General features: G+C 45.2%; 2 protein-coding genes across 4 annotated transcripts in view; one reads left to right on the top strand and one right to left on the bottom strand.

Moving 5' to 3' along the window:
- Positions 1-1,136: 1,136 nt before the first annotated feature.
- On the top strand, positions 1,137-27,679 carry MMP21 (matrix metallopeptidase 21). Of its 2 annotated transcripts, XM_032281977.1 has the most exons (10): positions 1,137-1,237; positions 1,433-1,549; positions 5,922-6,424; positions 7,913-8,459; positions 9,309-9,448; positions 9,690-9,831; positions 11,268-11,525; positions 14,091-14,263; positions 14,835-16,220; positions 27,590-27,679. In XM_032281977.1, exons 3-9 carry the CDS (start codon positions 6,263-6,265, stop codon positions 15,132-15,134), a joined length of 1,722 nt encoding a protein of 573 aa, XP_032137868.1. In that variant the 5' UTR covers positions 1,137-1,237; positions 1,433-1,549; positions 5,922-6,262; the 3' UTR covers positions 15,135-16,220; positions 27,590-27,679. The 2 variants fall into 2 exon arrangements, with proteins under 2 accessions (XP_032137868.1, XP_032137867.1); XM_032281976.1 differs by lacking the exons at positions 1,137-1,237; positions 1,433-1,549; positions 5,922-6,424; positions 27,590-27,679 and adding an exon at positions 22,698-22,780 and having other exon boundaries at positions 7,538-8,459.
- The window catches only part of EDRF1 (erythroid differentiation regulatory factor 1), a 45,554-nt gene continuing 35,470 nt past the window's right edge, over positions 17,677-27,760 (bottom strand). For both annotated transcript variants that reach the window (XM_032281971.1, XM_032281972.1), the window contains 2 exons: positions 27,574-27,725; positions 17,677-18,521 (listed from right to left, as the gene is read on the bottom strand). In XM_032281971.1, the coding sequence (XP_032137862.1) occupies positions 18,347-18,521; positions 27,574-27,725 (327 nt within the window). In that variant the 3' untranslated portion in view covers positions 17,677-18,346. The remainder of the gene's footprint in view (positions 18,522-27,573; positions 27,726-27,760) is intronic.

Genomic DNA, 27,760 nt, shown 5'->3' with positions numbered 1-27,760 from the left:
CCACCCCCAGAAATTCCCCTAAATTGGTTTCTAGAATAAAGCCCAAGCAGGAGGAGGTGTTAGAAGCTCTCCAGGCGCCGCCAGTGTGTACCCGTTTGGAGACTGCAGGATTGCAGGAACGGGGTCCCCCATAGCTGGAGTGCAATCAGGAACATCCTCATGCATTGTGGAGAGGCTGGAGAAGCAAGACAAGCCTGGAAGTGAGGAAGGAAGAGGAGGAGAAGTCCAAGCTGTAGGCAGACAAGAGTGAGAGGGATGCATGGGCTTCAGAAGTACAGGTTGTTGAAGAAAGAGGAGGAAGACCCTGTTGCAGGGCAGGGAAAATAGGTTCCTTTTCGTAGCCTTAGGGGTGAGGGGGTCAGGGGGCAGAATTAGGGACAAAGATTCACTAAACGTCTACGTGCTATTAAACACCACATGTGTGTCCTTTCATTCCCACACAACCTGAAGCCACCTTTTGAAGAGGATGTGAGGCTATTGACTGTTCTGGTGAAGCCTTGTTTCAGATGGAGCAGGGCAGGGCGTGGTTAAAGATGGATCTGTTTGGGGTTAGGAAGGCAGGGAGCTCTTGCATGGTCCGGAGATGAGCAAAGCAGCAGGTGCATGTCCTCGGCCATCGGGCGAGTCAGGAGCTGGGCTTTCTTTGGCAGTTGGGCTGGAGATTCCTGAGAACTTGAGAGCTGAGTATGTAAAAACCAGTTTGAAAGGCACTGGGAAGAAATCCTGATTCTGAAGGCATAGGTGGGGCAGAAGGGAAGCTCTGTAATTACCCAGCTCAAGACAGTGAAGCCTAGGGATGTCACAGTCATTTCTTCTGCTCACCCTCCCATGGGGCTGCAGTTTCTATTAAGGACAATAATTATGTTAACTAATCATTCTATGGCTCAGTGGCTAGATGGGAGAGAACAGAAGCTTACGTAAGGCTTTCCCTCAAAGATACAACTGCAGCATTGGACAGACCATATGATCTCCCAGGATTCTGAGGCACTGGGAAGGTCAGTATTTACTTAGAAGAGGTTCATGTGCAAATGGAAAGCCCTGTAGAAAGGCCTTGGAAATCTGTTCCCAAACTTCATTCCTACTTTTTACAGATCCAGCTGTTCCTGATGTGCTGGGGAAAGTTCAGCGTTCAGTTTGTAGATGTTCTGGGTGACTGAAGAGTCAACGTGGGAAGCCAGGTTGAAGCCAGAGTCTCACACAACACCCTGAGTGGCAATAGGGCCACCTAGGATGGCGAGTGAGTCACACCCCCCCACCACCAGCTCCAGACAGAGTTAACGCCCCAGCAGGCTGGGTGGCCAGCCTCCTGGTGTCCTTCCTGGGGATCAGAAGTGACAGAAGGGTGGGGTGGGAGAAGACACTGAGCAGATGTGCTGCACAGGTTTTACCTACATTCCCTTTTTGCATCACCCTCATGTGCCTTCCCCTCCAGCTCCTGGACTGAGGAGAGTTGCTGAAGAAGTTTGTGCAGGGAAGGAATAAAGGATTATGCAAGAATTTGAGAGCCAAGGCAGAATGCAACTGGCCCCCAGGCCCAGGTGGGCCAGCGGTAAGAACTGAAGGTTTTCCCTCTGGACCATATAGCCACAGCTCATTTATGGGACATGTTCTCAGACACTGTTCTGAGTTTTATGTACTTCAACTCATGAGTTACATGTAGTCACACAAAGAGTTAAATGTTAATGCAACTTCCCTGTGAATAGAAAGGAACAAAATAAAAACATTGTGTTGTATACAAGTCTTCAGAAAATAAACTCGCGGGATTCATTTTACTAAGAATTCTAAGGAAGTAGATGACAGGGTTAGAGTCAGTGAGGTGGTCTCAACATTCATTACCCTGGAACAAGAATCCTAGATGTTCAGCAAAGTATGAGGCCATTTGGAATAAGAACTACATTTCCCAGCTTCCTTCACAGGTAAGCATGAGAATGTGATTAAGTTGTAGCCAAGGGGTTGTAGTTAGATGTACACCTCTGACATCATTTTTCCTTTTTCCTGGAATGCAGGTATAAGAACTGAAGCTCCAGTAGCCATCTTGGGCCCTGAGATGACACTGGGGAAAGGAAGTTTTCTAGAACAAGATGACACTATGGGCACAAAAACTATCCCACCTCTAGACTTCTTGAATATAAAAGACATATCCACTTCTATGTTGTTTAATCCACTATTACTATGAGATTTTTCTTTTATAACCAAGTCTAAATGATAAAATAATCAAGTGAATCGGCAAACATCAAGATAAACCTTTTCAGAGTTTGAATAAAACACTCTTTTAAGAAAATCTTGGCCGGGCATAGTGGCTCATGCCTGTAATACCAGCACTTTGGGAGGTCGAGGCGGGCAGTTCTCGAGCCAGGAGTTCAAGACCAGCCTGGCCAACATGGTGAAACTCCTTCTCTACTAAAAATGCAAAAACTTAGCCAGGTGTGGCGGTACATGTCTGTAATCCCAGCTATTCAGGAGACGGAGGCAGGAAAATTGCTTAAGCCTGATAGGTGTAGGTTGCAGTGAGCTGAGATCATGTCACACTGCACTCCAGCCTGGGCGACAGAGTGAGACTTTGTCCATCCTCCTCTCCATCCTCCCCTCCCAGCTCACTCCTCCCAGTCACGTCCAGCCTTCTTTCTTCTCTACTGTTGTAGGTTTGCCCAGCTGCTCCCGGCCTCAGAACCTGTGCACTTGCCCTTTCCTGATTAAGGAAAATGTACACCACTCCTGAGCTCCCAGTCACATGTGACTGAGTCCCTCTGATTTTTCTGCTGTGGCCCAGATTTCATCCGCACAAGAGATCTTTCCTGCTCACCTGAATATTCACTCTTCCCCCAGACATTCACTTTCGCTAATTCTATTCCTACCACCTGTCACTATTGGAATTTTTCATTTCTTTTTTGTTTATTTTGTCTTCCCCACTTAGAATACAAATTCCATGAGGGTAGGTGTGATGGTTAATACTGAGCGTCCACTTGACTGGATTGAAGGATGCAAAGTAGTGATCCTGGGCATGTCTGAGGGTATTTGTTGCCAAAGGAGATTAACATTTTGGTCAGTGGCTGGGACAGGCAAACCCACCCTTAACCTGGGTGGGCACCATCTAATCAGCTGCCAGAATATAAAGCAGGTGGAAAAACAGGAAAAGGCTAGACTGGCCTAGCCTCCCAGCCTGCATCTTTCTCCCGTGTTGGATGCTTCCTGCCCTGGAACATCAGACTCCATGTTCTTCAGCTTTGGGATTTGGACTGGCTCTCCTTGCTCCTCAGCTTGCAGATGACCTATTGTGAGACCTTGTGATCATGTGAGTTAATACTACTTAATAGCATTTTACATATATATATGCCCTATTAGTTCTGTCCCTCTAGAGAATCCTGACTAATATAGTAGGGAATGAATTCGTCATATTCATTTCAGTCTTCCTTAGGACAGTAATAAATATTGGTTTCATGATGACTGAATGAATAACAGCCACACAAGCATTTGCACACCTGCTCTTCTTGGCAGACCTTTGACATAAAATTCTAAGCTCTCGCCTGCAAAGTCACAGTGCCCAAAAAACTTTCATTCATTTCCTGCAAGCTCTCTGGATACTGGGGTAGAAATTCCTGCAGCGAACCTGAACCTCTACTTACTTTTGCCTCCCCATACTCTGTCCTTTCCCTGCCCCTGAGGATCAACCCCTGCAGGCATCTATGTGACCCGCCAAGAAGAGAGGAGGAACGGGAAACACTCAGGAAAGTGGGAGATGAGGGGGTTGCTTGCAGTGCAGGAGCCCACGGGGAAGGGGCTGTAGTCATTAGTTTAAAGGAAATGGATGATGAAATGAGTGCTCAGCAAGATGCAGGAGACAGAAAGCCAGATCCGCCCAGGGTGCGGCTCCAGCACAGGGGTGGGGAGAGGCTCTCAGGCTAGGGCTTGGTCAGTGTCTGTGGGATCTGAACTGGACAGGGTGAAAACCAAGGATCCAAGACAACTTAAGTGGGTTAGGCAGAAGGACTCTCAGCACCCTCAGCGCAATTGGGGGTCAAAGGGCCATGCGATAGAGACAAGAGGGTGAGAAGCTCCAAGGAGAGCCAGCAGTGGGCATGAGGAGCTGCCTATGCCTGCGGGATCAGAGGCGCAGCAGTCCAGGGGGTGGCAGGGCTGAGCCAGGCTATGCCATGGGTGACTCGAGTGGAGTGGAGGTGAGAATCTTCTGATCAGAGTCACGGTGGGGGAGGTCAGGGCAGTGTACCGGTCATTCACAGGAACACCAGGGTCATCCAGGACAGCGGAAGGACCTGGAATACAGAAGAGCTCTTCAAGAAAAGGGGAAAATGCATCATGGGGAGATGACAGCCACTAGGAAGGCTGGAGGTGACCCAGAAACCTGTCATGAGGCTCACAGGAGCAGGGCGCTTCCCTGAGTGGAAGCCATCATCAGGGATGGGAACACCCATCCTGCCCCTTGACCTCTGCAGCCTTCACCAGAGAGGGAAGGGCCAGCGGTAGTCTATTGCAGACAGGTCTTAGGGAACAAGGAGCATGTTATGGGTCCTTCTGGGGACAGACTAAGCGTTTAGTGGCTTCTATTAGGGTCGTCTAACTGCTGCATCCACCAACCCCAAATCTTAGGTTCCACACTATAAAGTTGTGTTTCTTACTCCTGTCACAGAGCAGTCAAGGGTTCGAGGGTGGCCTTCCACAGGGGCATTCAGGGATCCAGGCCATTTCTGCTGGATGCTCTGCATCGGGCCAGGAGTTGAGGGAAGAGAAATCACAGAGAATATGAGGGTGATCTCAGAGTTAGGCCTGCAAGTGGCACACATCGCTCTGTCCATTTTTTTTTTCTCCTTTTGAAACATGGTCTCATTCTCTTATCTAGGTTGTTGTGCAGTGGTGTAATCTCGGCTCATTTCAGCCTCAACTTCCTGGGCTCAAGCGATTCTCTAGCCTCAAACCCCCGGCAAGTAGCTGGAACTACAGGCATACAGGCCACAACGCCTGGCTAATTTTTGTATTTTTGGTAGAGATGGGGTTTCACCATTTGCCCAGGCTGGTCTTAAACTCCTGGACTCAATCAATCTGCCCAACTCAGCCTCCTAAAGTGTTGGGATTATAGGTGTGAGCCACCATGCCTGACCCATGCTGAGCTAATTTTTAAATATTTTTTGGGTAGAGTTGGGGTCCCACTATGTTGCTCTAGCTGGTCTCAAACTCCTGGCCTCAGCCCTCTTGCCTCAGCCTCCCATAATGCTGGGATTATGAGTCTGAGTCACTGCACCCGGCCTCTCCATATGTCTATGATCAGCCCCATGGACAGCTGTGGCCCAGTCAGTCTGCACTCTGTGGAGGACATCTGCTCAAATAAAAGCCTGCTTTGGGGAAGGCTCTGTCTTCAGGATCCCAGAGAAACTTGAGGCTTCTCCATGAGGGGAAAGTGGGTGGGCTGAGGTGATTCTAGTTTATCCTCATATAAAAATCTCTGCCCACAGAATGGGACACTGCAGTCATTAACTAGAAAGATAAATACTTACATTCAGAAACAGAGAAGTGCCTGTAACATTGTGCTGACTTGTAAGGAAGAGAGAATGTAGTTTATGTAAAATGGAGACACACAAATACTTCTTTAGGCACCTGCACATATGTATCTGCAAGAATGTTCACTGAAATGTTACTACCGGAATCACAGATGTTTTTCTTTATTCTCAGTACTTTTACAATTTATACAATCTACTGATTAGATCACCTTTATATAAAGAGAAACAAAAAGAAAAGCCACACACAAAAAAAGTCTGAGAAACAAACTAAAAATCCCCAAACCCCAGTTCACCTAGAAAAAAAGTGACCCAAACTGTAAGCAAATTAACGGTCAGGGTTTTTAAACTCAGGCCCAGTTCTGAGATGCACATTGTTACAGGTGCGGTCTTGTGCCACTGTTAATTCCACAGCTCATTTAGCGGCAAGCTTGCCCACAGCACATCTCCATAGAAATGGAACCCGCAGGGACTGGAGGATGTAATTACCCGAGGATATGGCAAAGAGAGGAGAGGAGTTCTCACACCAACAAGAAAGGTGAGCCTGGGGTCTTCAAAGGCAGCCCGCCCAGGGCCTGCCACGTGGCTTCCAAGTGGGCACACTTCAGGGCTGGGTGAGAAATGCTTGGAAACCTGGGTGCTCCCTTCTGGGCGGCTTATAAAAGCCACCCCAGGTCCGGCTCCTTAAGGAGGGGTGACGGGGACGGGGACGGGGATGAAGCCAGGCAGGAAGGGCAAGGGATCAGACCAAGCCAATGCTCGCCGCCTCCATCTTCCGTCCGACACTGCTGCTCTGCTGGCTGGCTGTTCCCAGGCCCACCCAGCCTGAGAGCCTCTTCCATAGCCGGGATCACTCGGACCTAGAGCCATCCCCACTGCGCCAGGCCAAGCCCATTGCTGACCTCCACGCTGCTCAGGTAGGAGAGGCCAGAAAAGCAACACCCCCAGGCACACAACGTGCACACAGGCACGTGCACATACGCACATGTGCACAGGCCAGGATGCCAGCTGTGTGGAGGCAGAGAAGGGCCAGGCAGGCTGGGCTGGGAGGGAGGAGTAGCTCCTGTGGCTCCTGTTGGAACAACCATGAATCGATGCTTAACCCGATTCGACAACCCCACAGGTCAGCCCTAGTGAGAGAGAAATGCCAATGCACACAGACAACAGACTCGAATGCCAAGTGCCTTTTCAAAGGCAAGCATGTGGTACTGTAGTGGCCAAGGCACTGTCCGAAGGTATTCTGTGGCTGCTCACATGCCAGTCTCTGGATGTAGAGAAGGGGATGGCCCTGCAAGGTTCCCTAGCACAGCAGTAGTGGGATCCTAACAGAGCTGTCTGGGGTGGCATCTGTGGACTTCGCCAGAGTCTGTGGTGAAGCACCCAGGAAGTCCAGTGCAGGCGATCCCCTCCTCCAGAGAGTCGTGGTGGGGGCAGGGAGTGGACTGATGAGGCCCCTTGACCTGCCCTGGCATTTGGTCCTATGGTCAGGGTCAAGTCCAATTCCCAGCTCTCAGGGTGTCCCAGAGGCCAGCGCAGGGAACAGGAGAGCCGTCCTGTAGCCAGGCTCTTAGCAGCGTGGAGCCCGCTTCCTTCCCTCCCTTTGCACAGCCATGAGGAAGCCCCCAGGTCCTCAGACCCAACCACTGCCAAACCCCTCAGTTCGAATTCGCAGCCCTCAGGACAGGCCTCTCCAAGGCCTTCTCTGTGGTGTGGCCACACCCGGCCTTCCTTGGCACCCCCACCCAGCCCCGCATGGCCTCAGGGAGCGCCCTCCCCATTCCTCCTCCTTGGCATACATGAAAGCAATGTTATGTAACACCTCACAGGCAAACAGCTTGAACTGAAGCCCCAGGATCTTATAGCCTGTCAGCTGGTTCCCTCGAAGCTAAGTCAAGGCTTCTTTAAGGTCTTTGATAGCCAAATCGTATCTTCAATTCACTAAGCCACTGAGCCTCTTCCACTGCGAAGGGGACAGGCAGAAGCACAGGATTCCTGTTCCCTGGCAGCTGCAATTTCCACCGTGTCCTGTTGCCTGTTTGGGACCTCTCACCTCCTCCCGGCCCACGCTCACCCAGCTGCCCAGTCTTCTCAGGCCCTGTGGTGCCTCTGACCCGGCCTGGCGCCCATCCAAAGACTCAGGACTGCTCCTAGGACTCACTCCTATCTCTGTCTCTCACTGCCTTTCTCTATAGACCTCGGTCTCCCTGTCTGCCTATTTCTATTGCTCTCTCCGTCTGTTTCTCCCTGCCTGTCTCTCTGCTTCCGTCTGTCTCTGTCTGTCTCTCTCTGTCTCTGTTTGTCTCTCTATCTGTCTCTGTCTCTCGAGGCTTTGGGGCAGGGCAGCCCGGGTGGCGGAAGGCCAGGTGGGAGGTGGCCCCGGATTAGGGTGCGTTTCTCTCCCGCAGAGGTTCCTGTCCAGATATGGCTGGTCGGGGGCGCGGGCGGCCTGGGGGCCCAGCCCCGAGGGGCCGCTGGAGACCCCCAAGGGCACCGCCCTGGCGGAGGCGGTGCGCAGGTTCCAGCGGGCGAACGCGCTGCCGGCCAGCGGGGAGCTGGATGCGGCCACCCTGGCGGCCATGAACCGGCCGCGCTGCGGGGTCCCGGACACGCGCCTGCCACCCCCTGCTGCCCCGCGTGCGCCCCCGGGCCCGCTCCCCAGAGCCCGCCCCAGGCGCTCCCCGCAGGCACCGCTGTCCCTGTCCCTGTCCCTGTCCCGGCGGGGTTGGCAGCCCCGGGGCTCCTCCAACGGTGGGGCCGTCCAGGCCTTCTCCAAGAGGACGCTGAGCTGGCGGCTGCTGGGCGAGGCTCTGAGCAGCCAGCTGTCCGCGGCGGAGCAGAGGCGCATCGTGGCCCTGGCCTTCAGGATGTGGAGCGAGGTGACGCCGCTGGACTTCCGCGAGGACCTGGCCGCCCCCGGGGCCGCGGTCGACATTAAGCTGGGCTTTGGGAGAGGTAAGAGCGCCTCGGGGACCCCGGCGCGCCTCCCTCACACCCTGCGTCTGCCACCTGCAGAATGGGGGGTGCTTAGCCCTCCCAGCCTGTCCCAAGGGCACCTGTCAGCAGGGCAGGCGGAGCCTCTGGTCAGTGCAGTCTTGTTAGAATCGCGGTCACCCTGCAGAGAGCCTGGTGTGGCCTGTGGCGACACTAGGGCTAGCCCTGCGTACAGGCTGCTGCCCGGCCTGCTCCTCAAAGCGCCAGGCAGGCCCCCTGCCTGTGCCTCAGGCTTCCCCAGGGAGCAGGGGCCTCAGGACAGGGCGGGGTCAGACACAGGTGCCACCACCTCCCCCATGCAACTGGACAAATGACTGAGCCGCTTTGCAGCCCCATCTGTGACCCAGGGGTGCTCAGGGCTGTCTTCTGGTCTCACTGGGTTAATGTCCCAGCATGAGAAATACAGGGACACGGTTGGCTGAAAAAAAACAAATGTAAGGGACCCAGCCTCCACTACTTCATGTCCTTTGCAGAGGTGAGGATCCGCCTAGATCTTGCCTGGATGAGGCCTTTGTGCCGCCTTCCCAGGCCCCCAGCTGGGCTCTTACCCAGCCCCGCTCCCCTCCGCTCCCCTCCGCTCCCAGGCACTTGGTGCCTGCTGGTCTCTGACAGTCAGTGGACTGAAAACAGCTTATAAACAAACCATTTCCCACCTTCCTCGCGTTGAGGGCTTAATCCAGGAGCTGTCACTCTGCCTGCCTCTGCTGCTGGTTCCTGGAGGCTGGGGACCCTGTCATGTACTCTAGGTGAGGCATCTGTATGAGGCGTACTCATCCTTCACTGGGACCACCTCCTTCTCCCCATCTCCAGGCCGGCACCTGGGCTGTCCCCGGGCCTTCGATGGGAGCGGGCAGGAGTTTGCACACGCCTGGCGCCTAGGTGACATTCACTTTGACGATGATGAACACTTCACACCTCCCACCAGTGACATGGGCATTAGCCTTCTCAAGGTCAGTGGTCCTGAGCTGCTCATGTTGATAAGGCACCAGCAGTGCTGACGGGCCGACGTCCAAAAAGTCCAAGCTTTTCCCAGGAAGTGTCCGCATTCTCTGAGGAGGCAAATCCGTGTCTGGCCAGGGTTCCCTAGGTCCACTAGCGCTCCCCTCTTCACAAGCACAGGCCTCCCATCTGTAACGCAGGGATCCGTCGCCCAGGCTTCACCCAGCGCCATGGTGTGTGTTCCCCTTCTAGGTGGCAGTCCATGAAATTGGCCATGTTCTGGGCTTGCCTCACACCTACAGGACAGGATCCATAATGCAACCAAATTACATTCCTCAGGAGCCTGCGTTTGAGTTGGACTGGGCGGACAGGAAAGCGATTCAAAAGCTGTACGGTAAGAATGCCGGGGAGGGCATCCCCGAGCTCACGGAGGACAGACAGTGTTCCTGAGCACAGCAGGACCCCGCTCACTCCTCACTGGGAGCCTGGGCCCGAGAGCACAACGTTGTACCACTGCGCCACCCAAGAGTAGCCACCCTCTGGCTCCATGATGCTGCTGTCTTAGTAAAACGTGGTTTTGCCCAGCTGACTGCCGTCACTCCTGTGTCCTCTCTTCCACTTGCCACGTGCATTTCTTAGGAGGACAGTGAACACAGTGGTTTTCTCAACACAAGCTCCCCCTCCCCCCGCCACTGTGCTGTGGCATCCCACCAGAGACACACACACTGGAAGCCCTGGGAATTTACTGCAATCCCATGGCAAAGAGCAGCTTAGCCTGGCCAGGATAAGCTCCAATTTATTTAAAATGTCAGGCCAAATGTTCTAGTGGTTATTTAATTAAAGTGGTTAGTGATTTAGCACAGAGGCCAAGGGAAGAAAGCTGTCCTTCTCTTCTCCATTAGAGGTCCCTAGGCTGGGCACGGTGGCTCACGCCTGTAATCCCAGCAGTTTGGGAGGACAAGATGGGCAGATCTTTGATGTCAGGAGTTCGAGACCAGCCTGGCCAACATGTTGAAACCCTGTCTCTACCATAAAGACTATCAAACAAAAAAGTCCTTAACAGAGGTCACCGCATTTCGGTTCTCACACCCCCATTCTCAGCACTCTGTGTCTTTGGACATAAGAACTGCCAGGACACACTGAGTTGCCGCAGTGGAAATCTTGCTCTGACGTGAGCCCAGAATTAAACTTCTCTCTAGTGAAGTCAAACTGCTGTCGAGCTGTCAAGGGAGGCATTCACGAGCTATATTTAGGGTGGTCAACTGTAAATAACTGCATCCAAATTGAGACACTTCCGAGAGCGGCCGGGGGCACGTGAAGGACGAAGGATGGTGCCCGTGAGCCAGGGCTGCAGCAGGCATGCTGGTGCCTCCGGCTCCCTCTGCTCAGCCACCTCAATCTTTTTTTTTTTTTTTTAAGATAGGATCTTACCCTGTCGCCCAGGCTGGAGTGTCTCAGTTCATTGCAGCCTCGGTTTCTCAGGCCCAAGTGATCCTTCCACCTCAGCCTCCCAAGTAGCTGGGACCACAGGCACCATGCATGGCTAATTTTTGTTTTTGTTTTTTTTTGTAGACTGGGTTTCACCATGTTGCCTAGGGTGGTCTTGAAGTCTTGGGCTCAAGCAGTCCTCCTGCCTCGGTCTCCCAAGGTGCTGGGATTACAGGACTGCGCCACTGCACCTGGCGCTGCTTCAGTCTTACGTGGTGTCTTGCTTAAAGGTGTTTTTGTAGAAAGCCCCAGCTTTGCAACTGTCTTCGTTCAAGTCACACATGAAAAGATAAGTTTTTGCACCATATGACAAAAGGGTTTTTTTTTTTTTTTTTTTTTAAGGCTCCTGTGAGGGAACATTTGATACGGCATTTGACTGGATTCGCAAAGAGAGAAACCAATATGGAGAGGTGATGGTGAGATTTAGCACGTATTTCTTCCGCAACAGCTGGTACTGGCTTTACGAAAACCGAAACAATAGGACACGCTATGGGGACCCTATCCAAATCCTTGTTGGCTGGCATGGAATCCCAACACACAGCATAGATGCCTTCGTTCACATCTGGACATGGAGAAGAGATGAACGTTATTTTTTTAAAGGTACAGATTCTTCATGCATGGTTCTATTTCTCTTATTAAACAAATGCAGTCAGAAGGAAGGTCTTGAGCCCCTACCAAGAAATCTGTTGTAGTGCTCTTATCCTCACTTGCTTAATTTCTGCTCTATCAGACTGGAAGCTCTGAGAGCACAAGGATTGGGTTCTATTATTTTTTGTTTGTTTGTTTCTGTCACCCAGGCTGGAGTGCACAATCATGGCTTACTACAGCCTCAACCTCCTGGGCTTAAGTCATGTTCCCACCTCAGTCTCCTGAGTAGCTGGGATCACAGGCTCATGCCACTACACCTGGCTTAATTAAAAAAAATTTTTTTTTTTTGTAGAGATGGGGGTCTCACTAAGTTGGCTAGGCTAGTCTTGAACTCCTGGCTTCAAGCTGTTTTCCCACCTTGGCCTCTCAAAGTATTGGGATTACCACTGACCCAGCCCCCTGATCTTTTTAAGAAGGCACTTAAGTCCCCGAATGAGTGAATGAATTCTGCTAGGCATTAAGGGGGTTGCCAAAAAACTGTAACAAAGGGCCCTGCCTGCAGGAGTTTTAATCTGGTTCTAGAGGAAAAGAAAACACCTTGGAAGCCTAGGAACAGAAGTGTTTTTAAGCGTTGGCCAAGCAGAAGAGGTGATTACTGTCACCTGGAATTGGGTGCTGGTGCCCCCAGGAATCAGGTCTTGGCCTAGACTCAAGAATGGGTGGGATCTGGGATGCCCAGAAAAAGGTACCCAGAATGGTAAGTGGATAAGGGTGTGGAAGTGTCAGAGACAAGCAGCAGAAGCCAAGCCATGGGGCTGGGAGACTGGGGTCCATCGGAGTTGGCGACAGAGTCACACAGGATGAGATCAGGCTAGAAAGATGGGTTGGCCCAACCACGGAGAGCCTCAAATGCCAGGGCCAGGGGCTGGACTTCACTGGGCAGGCCATGAAGAATCAATAGCAATTTCTCAACAGGGAAGGTCAATGTTTTGCTGGAAGGCAGAAGCTGATGTGGTGGAGCCTGGGGGGTCATGGGGAATACACAAAGAAAGGCAGGTCTGGGACTCTCTTGCTGTCACTGCTCCTTACTCACCCGGTCTCATCCAGAACCCTGGGCCTGGTACACGAGTCATGCTGCCTTTGCAAAACCAGATAACACAGAGTCCAATCACAAACACGATTTGTGGTCACTGCTTTTTCCTTCCCCTTTCCTACCCAGAGTCAAGTTGTGTACTCCTTCTGCCTGAATCCTAGTAATATTACCATAGGGCTTTAAATTGCTCAAAAAGACTTGAGGTGAGAGCCAAACTGAATTAACTTTATATGCAAATTTTACCATAAAGATCCTGTATATACTTTTGGTTTTAATTTTCCTTCATATCACACAAAAGAAGAATTAGTTCAGTTATGTAAAGAAATTGTGGACTTTTATATTTTATAGTTCAGGTCTTCCAGTGGTGGCGGCACATCTTTCAGGGCCTTAAGAAGTCCCAAACTAGAATTTATGTTGGCAACACTCAAAGAATCTTACTCATGGAATTAGGTCATCATAGGAGAACTCCTACAATACAGCTGTATTTTATTCTTGAAGCTTTAAAAACATCTTAATTTGCTATGAAAATTTTGGATTAGAAGAAATTCCTGTCAGAGTGAATTGCATCTCTAACTGGACATACATCACATTGTTCTCAATGGTGAAATTTTCCAAACATATTAAATATTTGGTTGCTAAGGAACGTACTGCTTGGGGTGCTCTGTGAGTTGTGAACACCAAACAAATGTGTTTAAGTGGATTTAGTCTATTCTATGTTGGCAAGAAGCCAAATATTCAGGATTAGGAACCAACAAGAGCCTAAAATAACCCCCTGCTGATTTAGAGCACGAAATTAGCATTTGAACTTTGAAACAAAATGGAGCAAGTTCCATTTCACAGGACAGTGGGGAAGTCTCTCTGGAGTGGAATTTGAGAGTCCTGGCCTGCATTCCTGGTCAGTCGCTTCAGCTCTCTCTATTCCAGTGTCCTTATTTGTAAAATGGGCGTGGTGGTGGGACTAGATGACTCTAAAACCAAGGTATAATCCAATCATAAGGATCATGATTTCTTCTGCAAAAAGAGGGCTTATACTGATTAGGATAGGAAAATGATTCCAAGCCTTGGGCCACGAACATTAAAAGGAACAGCTTTAGACTATAAAGGAAGAAGAAAAAAAATTAAGATACTCAGGTAAAAAAGACATTAGTTTCGCTGTTTTGTTTTTGCTTTTGATTAGAGCCAATAATGTAGTGATGTTCACAGGATGGGGTTTGCTTTTGCTGTGAAAGGCAACCAACATTCCAACGGCAGCAACGATGTCCAAGAAAAATGCATTCCCTGGGCTAAATCTAAAAGTCATTCCAGACCTGGGACATCACTGAGTGGAGGCTTCTCTCAGATGCTGAGAGCCCCGCTTCCTCCTAGAACCGTGGCAACACGCTGTACAGGATTGCTGAGACCTATCTTGAAAACTCTCCTCTTTGTCACATTTCCTGTGATTTAATATTGATGAACCACATGAATTTATTTTCGTTGGCTCTCAGGAAATCAATACTGGAGATATGACAGTGACAAGGACCAGGCCCTCACAGAAGATGAACAAGGAAAAAGCTATCCCAAGTTGATATCCGAAGGATTTCCTGGCATCCCAAGCCCCCTAGACACAGCCTTTTATGACCGAAGAAAGAAGTTAATTTACTTCTTCAAGGAGTCCCTTGTAAGTAAAGGCTCTTCAGCCTAGCATTGCTTCTATCATCCCAAATAGAGATTTGTCAGATGACCAAGTTTGTATTTAAAAGCTGTACTTGGCCTGGCACAGTGGCTCATGCCTATATAATCCCAGCACTTTGGGAGGACGAGGCGGATCACTTAGCCCAGGAGTTTGAAACCAGTCTGGGAAACAGTGAAACCCATGTTTTGGTCTCAATAAAAAATACAGAAATTATCCAGGTATAGTGGCACATGCCTGTGGTCACAGCTGCCCGGGAGGCCGAGGCAAGAGGATCACTTGAGCCTGGGAGGTCGAGGCTGCAGTGAGCTGTGACTGCACCACTGCATTACAGTCCAGCCTGGGCAAGAGTGAGCCCGGTTCCCCAAAAAAAGAAAAACAAAAAACCTGTACTCACGTCAGATCTAAATAGCAATGACAGAGCATTGCAGATGAAAAATTTGGATGTTCAAGTCTAAAGAATTTGGTACAAAGTCTGAGTTACTTATCTCATTGTTATAAATTAACCTAAAATATGAATAATTTTCAGAAGAGCCAGTCTATCTAATTTGCTTTGCAGGTATTTGCATTTGATGTCAACAGAAATCAAGTACTTAATTCTTATCCAAAGAAGATGACTGAAGTTTTTCCAGCAGTAATACCACAAAACCATCCTTTCCGAAATATAGATTCTGCTTATTACTCCTATGCATACAACTCCATTTTCTTTTTCAAAGGCAATGCATACTGGAAAGTAGTTAATGACAGGGACAAACAACAGAATTCCTGGCTTCCTACTGATGGCTTATTTCCAAAAAAGTTTATTTCAGAGAAGTGGTTTGATGTTTGTGATGTCCATATCTCTACACTGAACATGTAATGAGAAAAAAATGGAAAATGGAGAGTCAAGTCATAGGACTTCGCTAAGACAAAAATTCTGACATTGTTTACAAAGAAAACCAGATTTTCAGTAGCTGAGGCAAATATGGCTCTGTAAGTTAAAACCCAGTGGAAAAAGCCTTAGTTGAACTTTTAAAAGACTTGATTTAAAAATCAGTTGCTCAGATAAAACATAATTCATAACCTAGAAAGGTTAAAAACAAAACAAAAAAACAAAACTAAGCATCCAAAGATCTTTGTCTGCTTGCTGCTCTGTGGGGCTCTGCCCATCCCAACTGCTTGCCCACCTGATTTATGGGAGTTGGAAAGGTGACCAGAGCCATGGGTCAAGCTATCAAGGAAGGAGACGCCATGGATATGATCTTACTGAGGGATTCGACTGGAAAGGTCACGGAATTCAAATGAATTGCACTCCAAGGTCCCTGTCAGAATGACATTTCTCTAATGACAGTATATAAAAGGCTTTCAAGTGCATTTCTCTCTTGATCTTCACAACTCTGTCAGCGCGGCAGGATGGATACTATCGTACACATTTCCAGTCATATTAACCAAAGTTCATCTGTTGGATCCGGCCAAAAGTCAAATGCAGTGGCAGCTCTGGGCCCTCATCTCCAAATTCCAGCCCAGGGTCCTCTGCACTTCCTCTGTATCACCGTGGTGGTGGCTGGCCCTGCAGTGCGTTGCGCCATCTGGTTTGAACACACAGGCCTGCAACCCAAATGGTCCTGAACAGAACAACTCTTCTGGTTCACTGTAATTCACTTAGTGTTCTCTCCTGGCACTTTATATGACAGTTTACTTAGGTTCTAAAGACCAGACTACCAAAAGGAGACTCTTGAAGCTAGTTGGATAATTTTATTTTTCCATTTATGTCTAGGATAGGCATATGTCCCTTCCACTTTTACATAATACGGCTATTAACTCTTAACCCGAATGAAACCCAATGTCATTTGTAATGAAGTGAACAAAACCCAGGCGATGAAATGAACTAAAATGGTTTCAGTAGCCTCAATGATCAGGCCACAAATACCAAATTTCTTCTTCTAAAGTAACAGCTAAAACACAGGTAGGTTAAAAATAGCAAATTACAAATACACGTTTTAAGGATCTTTTTCCCCCTATAGGAACTTTCGTGTTATTGCTTTAACAAAGGAAGATGGCTATAATTTATACTTACATAAGAACAAATTTTCCTCTTGACTGAAAGGCTGTTTCAGCCAAGGAGAGGGGCTGAGAGAAAAGATAAGCAACTCTCATACCCCTAACCCCAGCTCATTCCTCCTAAGTAGAATATCCCTTTGAATTCATTAACTCAAAAGATCTTGGATTATCATCTTGGATTATAATCAACAGAAGTGTCTGGGTTTATCTAGCAGGGCAAAGACAGTTTTATTATGTGTGTACACTTGCTACAAGGGGAAACAGAGTGACAGTGGTCCTGAAATGAAATATTGCTGAATTTGTACAACTGCTTTACAATGTAGGCAAAACTTTAAATGTTTCAGTGATTAATTTTTGCAAACTGATGCAAATCTGTTCCAAGGAAAATGCAAACTAAGTAAACAACAACTAAGTGGACAAATGGTGAGAGAGAATTCTGCTAAGCTCTGATGGACATTAACTCACTGTCAATGGGCTGGGTATCGTCATTCATGCCTGTAACCCCAGCACTTTGGGAGGCTGAGGCAGGTGGATCCCTCGAGCTCAGGAGTTGGAGACCACCCTGGGCAACATGGCAAAACTCTGTCTCTAGTAAAAATGCAAAAAATTAACCAGGCATTGTGGTGCACACCTGTAGTCCCAGCTACATGGGAGGGTGAGGTGGGAAGATCCCTTGAGCCTGTGAGGCAGAGGTTGCAGTGAGCTGAGATTCTGCTACTGTACTCCAGCCTGGGTGACAGTGAGACCCTGCCTCAAAGCAAACAAAAAAACTCAGCTAATGAAAACACCTGAAAATCTCTGTAAAAGAGAAAGAAGCCTCTTTTACATCATAGCTCAGTAAAAATTTGGCTTAAAACCAGTTATTCCAGACAATTTTCTAGTATAGTTGGAATTCCTTCAGAGGTGTGGTTAGTGCGGGAGGGGCTCATGGCCACTGTGGAGGGCCTGCACAACTTGCCTCAGCTACCTACGGGCCGGCAGGGGGCTGGGTGGATCTCCAGCGCACCTGCCCCGAGGTCTAGGCAGCAGACCTAACCACAGTGACATCACACACAGGAGTCCAGACCTTTACCTCACCTTGAAAGAGCCTGTTTTACATGTTACACTGTGTTGAAGTTGAAAATATGAATTATGAACAAAAACAGCCTTGTGCACTATAGCCATTACAAATAATATGGGATGCTTGTGTGTAACTGGATAAGAGCCATGTAGCAGCAGTGATAAGGAAAATATTCTCAAGAAATTTAGTGGACAACAGAATTTTAATGTTAATGTTTTGAGCTTTACTTTGTAAAGTTTATTAATTAGACTGAGTTCACATCAAAACTCAAGGTGAAGAATGGAAACTGGAAAAATACAAAGACGTTTTAAATAAATAGTTTATTTATTCAAAATAGTTTTCTTACCTTATTCACAGTTTCAAGTTTAAAATGAAAAAAAAAAGGGATAGTACCTATTCTTGATCAACTGTCATATAAAGTCAAAAGTGAACCCTTCAGAACATGCATTAAATACAGCAAACCGCACCACAGCTAGTCTTGGAACAACCCTGCACTGAAGCTTGTAAAGAACACGCCTTTTTTCTGTGCAATTTAAAAGGAAACACTGTAGATGTACAGGAAGTCTCCTTAACCCACTTAAACCTGTAATATCATTTGGATAAAAGTTCTCTTAACCAAAGTAACATTTTATCCAAAACAATATCTTAGACCCATGTAGCTTGACACACTTTGAAAATATGTGAATGTGTAACTGCATCACAGCAAGTCTATTAACATTGAGGTACCATGTACTTCTCAAAGAAATAAATAGTGGAAGCTTTAAGGTTGATTCTGATGTTAGCACGTCAAGTGAAGATGCCACAGAACTCAACTGTAATTTGTCTGTCACTTAAAATAACTCTGTGTTTCCACTGATATGCCCGTTTTAAATGGATATTTCCCTATTATTTAATGGAACAAAGCACCGAATGAACAAACCGGCTCCGTGTTGAAGGCACTGACAGCGTGTCTGGGACGCGGCTCTGTGCAGTCACTGAATGGCGCTGCTGCTTGCTGCACTGCCGGCAGTGGCAAGCTGGCCCAGCAGGTGGACGATAACATTGATTCTTTCCAGAAGAGTCGCAGTTTTGTTTGCAGTCGCTCTCAAAAGCTGGGAGTAAATGTGCTTGTTGGTTTTGAGGACTGCGTCTTCTTCAATGTTATTGCTAGGGTTAAAAAAGAAAAGAGACAGATAAGGGACCACCAATGCCTACCAACAATTCAGAGGTCCAGAACACCGGCCAGGCATTGTGGCCTGTGACAGCCCAACAGTCACTCTTCACAGAGCAGCAGGGTTCCACTCCTGTCGAGTTCAGACCTGCCTTCTTTTATCTATCGCTCACAGGCCTGTTTCTAGACATTTATTTCAATACATCACTGAAATCCAGGACTCATTCCTTTTATAAATATTTGAATGCCTATTATGTACCAGGAACTGCTCTTGACAGAGAACAAAACAGGAAAAAGAAGCCCCTGCCTTCATGGAATTTGCATTCTCTTGAAGTAGGAGTTTGTGAGAGGGGAGTGGAGGCACTAAGGGAGACCACAGTGAACAAGAGTGTGATAGAGGCCATGAAGAAAGTGCAGTGGGCTGGGCGGGTGAGCGCAGAAGGAGCTATGCAGTACCTCCTCTGTTCCTCCAGCTCGGCCTAAAGCGCCGTCCTGTGTCACATGCACACATCTAAAGCCATTGTCGCACTGCTGTCTCTAGAGCTAGAACTACCTAGGATTTAAACACGGATTCCTGACCGACAAGAACGACTGCATCTCAATTTACCCTAAAAATGTCAGTGCAGTTCTGTATGAAGAAAGCCCCTCAGCTGAAGAGTCCTAGACAGTACTCTACTTTAAAACTATTTCACTTTACAGTTGGTCTTGAAAATATTTACCCCTTATGATGGATGGGTGAATTTCTATATCTGTTATTACTGGAAAAGACTAGTAATTAATTACATGGCAGTTCATACCTAGCATCTTTTTTTTTTTTTTTAACATGAGTCCAGGTGAAGACCCCTGGCTCACATAACCAGGTAACAGATAACAACTCCACAACGCTTTACAGTGTCCATGACCACATCTGAGCCTTACAATAATCCCATCTCCTCAGATAGGCAAGGACTAGCATTTTGATTTTACAGATGTAAAACCTAAGGCCCAGAAGGGTTAATAGTTTGGATTAAGGTCAAAATGTCATGTTTTCCAATTTCAAATGCTATGCACTTTCACCTCTTTGGGGTACAAAATTTCTCCCTTCACCCAAGTGCTTGCCAGTCAGGCCTGCCGGACAGCAGCCAACAGTGCAGAGCAGCCAACAGTGCAGAGCTCCCTTCCCCCAGGAGTTCCCCTTTTTTTCATTCCTGGCTCCATCCCTCCTCCACAGGATCCACATCCCATATCCCGTCTTTAGACATTTCTCCCCCCAATTCCCACTTCTTTTATCAGGCAAATCTCCTCCTGCCTTCCCCCAACAGCCACAGCATAGCAAAACTGACTGTTCCAAATGCATTCCCTATCTGTAATCTGAGCCTATGATCAGCTATATTTTAGTTTTTGGGGAGAGTTAATAGTCACAAAACCCTTTAATAACCTTATAGAAAATTTAAATTACTCTGACAGTAAATCAAGGCAATGGCGCTTAATATAGAAAAGGCATTTGAAAGATGAATTATTCTTTGTGGACAATGACATCACACTGCCATTTTACTAATAGTTGGGTACCTAAAGATAACTGATGGCTGCAGGGATTACAAACGTAAAATCTTTTGATTCCTAATAAAACTCTGAATCTTAAATCTTCATCTTCCAATTTCCAACTGCTACAAATTTCTACAAATCATGGTTTCCTTAATGAATTCTTATCAGTAGTTTCACTGACCTATGACCCCTATACAGAGGGCTCCATCATTTCATCATTTCATCTCCCTTTTCACTAATCTTAACCAAATATTAAATGTACACATTTAAATGGGAACAACCCATAAATCTAAAAGATTTGTTCTTGGCACTGCAGCAGAGAGCTCCCTGAATCTTCAGAGATTACTTCTACTTCTTACAGTTTTTCTTTATATTAAGTCCCAAAGCCACCAAAATGTCAAGAGGCCTGGATCTGTGAAAACAATGAGTATTAAAACACAGCAGAAAAGTAAATTCTAAAATCAAAAAGAAAAAAGAAAAAAACCTTTGGCTTAACAAACTGCTACTGCTAGAATCTGCAGGCCAATGCCAATGCGGTTGTCATACGATGATGGAACGCCTGTATAAACTGAAAATGAAAACAAAATGTTTTTAAACAAGTGCATCTTTCCCTGTAATTCTACAGGAGTCTTATAAACTTAACACTTTAATTATTAAGCCTTGTTTATTATTTTTGCCAGAGGGCATGAAGTGGAAAAAACAGTAGTCGAAAAATAAAAATTTATTTAACACAGCCTCTCAGTATCTGTGGAGGATTGGTTCTAGGACTCTCCAGAAAACTAAAATCTGAGGAGGCTGAAGCCCTGATATAAAATGGTGTAGTATTTGCATTTAAGCTGTGTACATCTTCCTACATACTTTAAATCACCTCTAGATTACTTATGATACCTAATACAATGTAAATGGCTTATAAATGGCTGTTATACCGTATTGCTTTTTAAATTTATATTATTCTTTAATATTTTCAATCTATGGTTGGTTGAATCTGGATTCAGAATCCTTGGATACAGAGGACTGATTGCATTTTCTTTCTTTAAGGTCTCACCCTGATTTCCCTTTATATTGCAAAAGAGAATGTTCATGTATTCACTGTGAAATAACTAAGTCTGGAGCAGAGGATATTTTCCTCTTAAAAACAAAATTATAGATGTTTTCATTTTCACATCAGTGAAAAATGAAATATCATCAACTTAGTAACTAATATTTTTGTTTTGAAACTTGTCAAAGTATTTATTGTATTAACACAGTATCATATTTCACAGTTTAATAAACCTTAAAAAAATCAACATAAATCAACTACATAAGACTTTATGCATCTTGCATGAAAACTTTAGATTAAAATAGTTTTCAGCAGAATATTAATAACCTAAATAAACAGAATCTTAGAAAACCTTCCATTAAAATAAAAATTACTTTGGTCATACATATGACTGTTATGGTTATAAAAGATAAAACTGAAACTATTACCTACTCCCAATTTCTCAAATGATTGACTTGTGAAAAATCAATGAATCACATTTTCTCACATGTCTTGTATTTACATTGCCACCTTGTGGAAACCAATACAAATTTAAAAAATTTACCCGCTGCTGTTAGGAAAAGGCAGTGTTGTTACTATATGCACTATCTGCTCTGTCTTTTGGCTCTTCAGAAAGATGGATGTCTCTGCTAAATCAATGAGTCTATTAACATACCTTGCTGTGTACCACAGCCAGGATATGGTATAGACATTGAGGGTTAACAATGAAATAAAAGCTCTCCTTAGACTATAGAGAATTATTCAAAAGCATTTTTTTTTTCTTTAAAGAGATGCGTTTTGCTCTGTCTCCCTGGCTGGAGTGCAGTGGTGCCATCATAGCTTGCTGTGGCCTTGAACTCCTGGGTTCAGGTAATCCTTTCGCCTCAGTCTCCCAAATAGCTGGGATCACAGGTGTGAGCCATGGCACCCAGTCCAAAAGCAGTTACTGAAGGAAGTTTCTATTCAGGATGCAAAGCTGGAGAAGGTCTGTGGCTCAAGCACGACAAACTACAAGGTCATCGCTTTTCTTAAATCCATGATTGGTGGGGCAACCAACTAGCTTGAAATCTAAGGAGGGACAGGCTGATGCAGGGAGAGAAAGGAGAGTCCTTCCTTACCCAGGCAGATGCAGCCAGAAGCTAGTAAGCATTTAGCTAAAATAGTGAATGAGTTGGTGGGGGTCCAGTGAGGCTGGTTAGAGAGTGTAGGGCCTCTGTGGAGTCGGGGGGTTCACATCTTACTGGCTTTTCTCCAAGGACCTCCCCAAGTGTTCACATAAAAGACCAGTGAGAATCCTGAGAAAGTGACCCTCCTGGTGTAGACCTATCGTAGGGTAGTAGCTGCTGCTTTAGGAGGGACAGGCAACCCCACCTGGACCCTTCTGTATGAAACAAAAGCCTCAGTGGGGGTGGGGGAAGACAATGAACCTTGTCAACCTTAAGGCATGGGTTAAAGTCCATGAAGAGAGGGGAAGGGAACAGAAAAAAAATTCTGGAGGGTTAGGCAGGGTGGTGCAGGGGCAGTGGGAGGGCCACTGTCCTGAGACTCAGGAACATGAGTGTCTGCCTAGACTGAGGCTTACTTAAACAACTGTGGAGTCCTTGCTAACTCCCTGCTCCCTCCCCAACAGGCTAAAAAGTACCGAAGGACAAGTGATAGTGGAATATGGTTGGAAGAACTATGAGAATGTAAAGACAGACCCTCCCTAAGGTGCGAAACAAAGGAAAGATCTAGAGCTGAAGGTAGAGAAGACATTAAGAATCACCTTCTGCAGACCTGCTCCACCCTACACACAAGGACTGCAGGAAAACTTGAAGCCTGTGGTACATGGAAGGTAACCATCAACTCCAAGCTAGAAAAATGAATTCCACTCCCCACACTAAAGCTCTAGTAGGGAAAAGTACAAAAAATTCTGGGCAAAAAAAAAAAAAATATTTTCCTTGGTCTCTACTATCATATATAAGGTATCCAGTTTTCAACAAACAAGAGATATATGGAAGACAAGGAAAAAAACAACATACATCCAAGAGACAAAGAATCAACAGAATCAGCTAATTATGACACAGATGTTGGAACTATCTTATAGGGAATTTAAAAGGACTATAATTAATATGTTAAAGGCACTAATGGAAAAGGTGGATACCATGCAAGATCAGATTGGTAATTTCAGCAGAGAGTTGAAACTAAGAACAAACCCAGGAGAAATGCTAGAAATGAGGAACATTGTTACAGAGACAGAGAATGCCTTCAAAAAGTTCAACTGCAGATGACACAAAACCAAGTAAGGAATCAGTGAACTTGAAGACAGTTCAATAGAAATTATCCAAACAAAATCATAAAAAGAAAAAAGGGCATCAAAAAACCAGAACAGAATATCCAAGGGCTGTGGAACAACATCAAACAGTCTAACATAGGTATAACTGGGGCTGTAGAGAAGGAGAGAGAATGGAATAGAAGAAAGAAAAATGCTGAAGCCAGGGGTAAAAGCCATCATAACATACCCAAGCGTATCATGGTCAAACTGCTGGGGAGTGGGGCGCCTATAGGCAAGGAAGACACATTTCTAACAGATGAACAAAAGTAGGAAACACAGCAGGCTTCTGGTCAGAAAACATGCAGGCCAGAAGACAATGGAGTGACATCTTTAAAGTACTTTAAGAAAAGGACTGTTAACCTGGAATTCTGCAAAAAGATCTTCCAAGACTGAAAAAGGAATAAAAACTCTCTCAATCGTAAAGATAAAATTCATTGCCAGCAAACCTAGCAATGCTAAATGCTAAAAGAAGTTTTTCAGGCAGAAGGAATATGACACTAGACAGAAACCTATACAAAAGGTTAAAAGTACTTAAATGGAATAAACGAAGATAAAATTTCTTGTTCTCTTTAATTGCTCTTAAAGGTAACTGTATAAGGCAGAAAATAGTAGCAGTGTATTATGTGTTTATAGCAGATGTAAAAGTAAAATATATAATAACAGTACAAAAGATGGGAGAAAGGAATTGGGAACGATAAGGTCTTTATAGTGCATGTAAAGCATTATCTTATTATTTGAAGGTGGCCTCTCATTAAAGATTAATGATGTATATTGCAAAATCCTAGGTCAACTGCCAAAATAATTAAAAAGTGGCAGATAATAAATCTATAGTGAAATAAAATGGAATCACAGAAAATATTCAATTAACTTAAGAGAAGGCAGAAAAAGAATCATATTAAATGTGAATGGTCTAGAGACATCAATTATAAGACTGTATTTAAAAAGCACGACCGTTGGGCCAGGTAGTGGCTCATACTTATAATCCCAGCACTTTGGGAGGCTGAGAAAGGTGGACTGCTTGACCCAGGTATTTGAGACCAGCCTGCGCAACATAGCGAGACCCCATCTTTACAAAAAAATTTAAAAATTACCTGGGCATGGTGATGCACATCTGTGGTCCTAGCTACTCCAAGAGGCTGAGGTGGGAGGTTGCTTGAGCCCAGGAGGCTGAGGCTGCAGTGAGCCATGATCACACTACTGCACTCCAGCCTGAGTGACAGAGTGAGACCTTGTCTCAAAAACACTTAACATGAACATAAGTAAATAAAAAATAACTATTGCCACCTATAGGAAACCCAATTTTAATATAAAAGAGATACACGGAAAAAGACATTAACCAAAAGAAAGTTGAGTAGCTATATTATCAAAGAGGGACATTTGTAGTAATAAGGAGGTCAGTTCTCCCAGATATCACAATCCCAAGTGTGTGTACTTAATAGAGCTTCAAAAGCACACGAAACAAAACTGACAGTGCTGAGAGGAGAAAAAGATAAATCCACAAGTGCAGTTGGAGACTTCAACACTCCTCACTGGGTAAACTGATAGAAGTAGACAGAAGGCCAGTGAGGATACAGAAGACCTGAACAATATTATGAACACACTCAACCTAACTGACATTTACACAACACTCTACCCCAAACAGCAGGACACTCAGATTTTTCAAGTACACATGGAACATGTGCCAAGACAAACTGTATTCTGTGCCACAAAACAAATGTATGCAAATGTGCAAGAAGAGATCATACACAGTTATGGTCTCAGCACATAACAAAAGTAAACTAGCAAGCACTATCAGAAAGGTACTACTAACAAGTCCCAATACTTAGAATCTAAATAGCACAATTCTAATAAATTGGTCAAAGGAGAAGTCTCAGATAATATTTTGAATCAAATGAAAAAGAAAATATACAAACATAGATGAGATGTAGCAAAAGCAGTGTTTTAGTAGAAAATTTTTAGCAGCAAATCTTACGTTAAAAAGGAAAAAAGGTCTCAAATCAGTAATCGAGGCTTCCACCTTAAGAAACCAGAAAAAGAGCAAATTAAGTCCAAAACAAGTGGAAGGAAGGAAATGAAGAGCAGAAATTGATGACATTAAAAAAGAAACAATCAGTCAAGCCAAAAGTTGGTTCTTTGAAAAGATTGAAAAAAAAAAATCGATAAACTTCTAGCTAGAATGACCAAGAAAAACAGAAAGAAGGATTACCAATATCAGGACTAAAAGAAGGGCTTTCATCACAAACCCCCTTAGACATTCAAAGGATAATAAGTGATACTGTGAATGTATACGTTTGACAATTTAAATCATGGACCCTCATTTATTTAAGAAAAAGACAACCTGAGTAATACTGTATCCATGAAAAGAAATTGAACTCATTGTTTAAAAACTTCCAATAAAGTAAACTCCAGGTTAAGATGCTTTTACTAGTAAATTCTACTAAATGTTTAATGAAGACATGGTCCTGATCTATACAATCTCTTTCAGAAAATAGAAGAGGGAGCATGAGCCCACAAACTTTAGGAGGCCAGCACTGTTCTAATACCCAAACCAGACAAACCTCTTATAAGAAAAGTGAGCTAAGACCACTATCCCCTGTGCATAGACACAAAAATCATCAACATGCAAAATGAAATCCAGTAATACCCAGTATCAGCAAAGTGAATCCAGTAATACATAAAAAGAATACTACATCACAACAAACTGGGGTTTATCCCAGGAATGCAAAGTTGGTTTAACATTTGAAGAGTCAATGTAATCACTATATTAACAGACTAAAGAAGGGAAACCATATGGCCATCTCAATAGATGCAGTAAAAGCGTTCAACAAAAATTCAATATCCATTCATGATAAAAGAAACCTCTTAGCAAATTCAGAATAGAAGAAAATATCCTCAACTTGGTAAAGACCTCTACAAAGCCCCACAGCTGATATGAGGCTTAATGGTAAAAGACTGAAAACTTTCTCCCTGAGATCCTGAGGAATTGGAGGCAGGGGCAGGGTTGACTACAAAGGGGACAGCAGGAGGGAATTTTTGGAGTGATGGAACTGTTTTCTGTCATAACTGTGGTGGCAGGCAGACATCTGTATGCATTTGTCAAGGTGTATACTGAAGAAGTATATACCACAAGGAGTGGAGTCCATTTTACTGTATATAACATAAAAAAAAATGATAAAAAAAAAAGATCTGTACTCTAAGATTCTAAATTGGTAAAATATACATAAGATAACTGGTAACAATGAATATATTAGAATAAATGATTTTCTTTTCTCTATTTTCCAAATTTTGTAATATGGCCAGATTGCACTTATATTTAAGAAAAGGGAGGCATATCGTATACTTTCCTGATCTAGTACTTACTACTGTAATTTCAAATTAAATCAATAATGCCAAAATAACAACTTTGGCAAAACAATCTAAGTGTAACATGATGACACAGGGCCATAAGGACATTTCTGCAGAGAGGCGCACTCTTCCCTCCTGCTTCCATGTTCTGTCCTCTGCTCTGTAGTGCACTTGGCCCTGAGCATCAAAACTCAAGCCCAGACTCTCCATTAATGACGACATCCAGAAGTGTCACTAGAAATACAGATCTTCATTCCAGGGTCATTCATCTCCCTCAGGGAAGATATTAACAATAGACTATTTGCCATTAGGCAGCAAGAGTTTTTTGTTTCTGTAATTTCAGCACATAGAGGGCTTCGTGGAGAGGGTTCTTACCTAGTTTAACAAGTCGAGAAGGAACACCATTTAAAATTCTGAACTATCCACATAGAAGACAAGAGAGAATACAACCTATTTTTTCTTTTCACTTTTTTTTTTTTGAGACAGAATCTTGCTCTGTTGCCCAGGCTGGAGTGCAGTGGTATGATCTCAGCTCACTGCAACCTCTACTTCCCGGGTTCAAGCGATTCTCATGCCTCAGCCTTCCCAGTAGCTAGGATTAACAGGTGCATGCCACCACACTGGCTAATTTTTGTATTTTTAGTAGAGATGGGGTTTCACCATGTTCATCAGGCTGGTCTCAAGCTCCTGACCTCAAGTGATCTGCCTGCCTCAGCCTCCCAAAGCTGGGTATATAGGCGTGAGCCAATGTGCCCAGCCCCTATTTTTTCTTTACAATGTTAGTAGAGAATATTTTTATAGGTAGGGTGCTGGGAAAGAAATTCCTACAAATAACCACTTAATTTACCTTGTTTTCTTTTTAGTTGAAGATAGCAGTTTAATGGACTGAAGGAGAAGAAATGACAATCGAGACTCAAATATACTGAGGAGTTTCATCACTTCTTCTCGATTGAGACTAGGAGAAGCATCAGCAGCTGGAGCAGCATCACCACTCTTAGGCTAAAAACAACAAAAAGTTATTTTACTTGAGCTAC

This window comes from Sapajus apella, unplaced genomic scaffold (genome assembly GCF_009761245.1).
Source record: "Sapajus apella isolate SASKATOON/1434 unplaced genomic scaffold, GSC_monkey_1.0 scaffold13, whole genome shotgun sequence".
NCBI lineage: Eukaryota > Metazoa > Chordata > Mammalia > Primates > Cebidae > Sapajus > Sapajus apella.
This window is presented reverse-complemented; position numbering and strand designations above follow the sequence as displayed.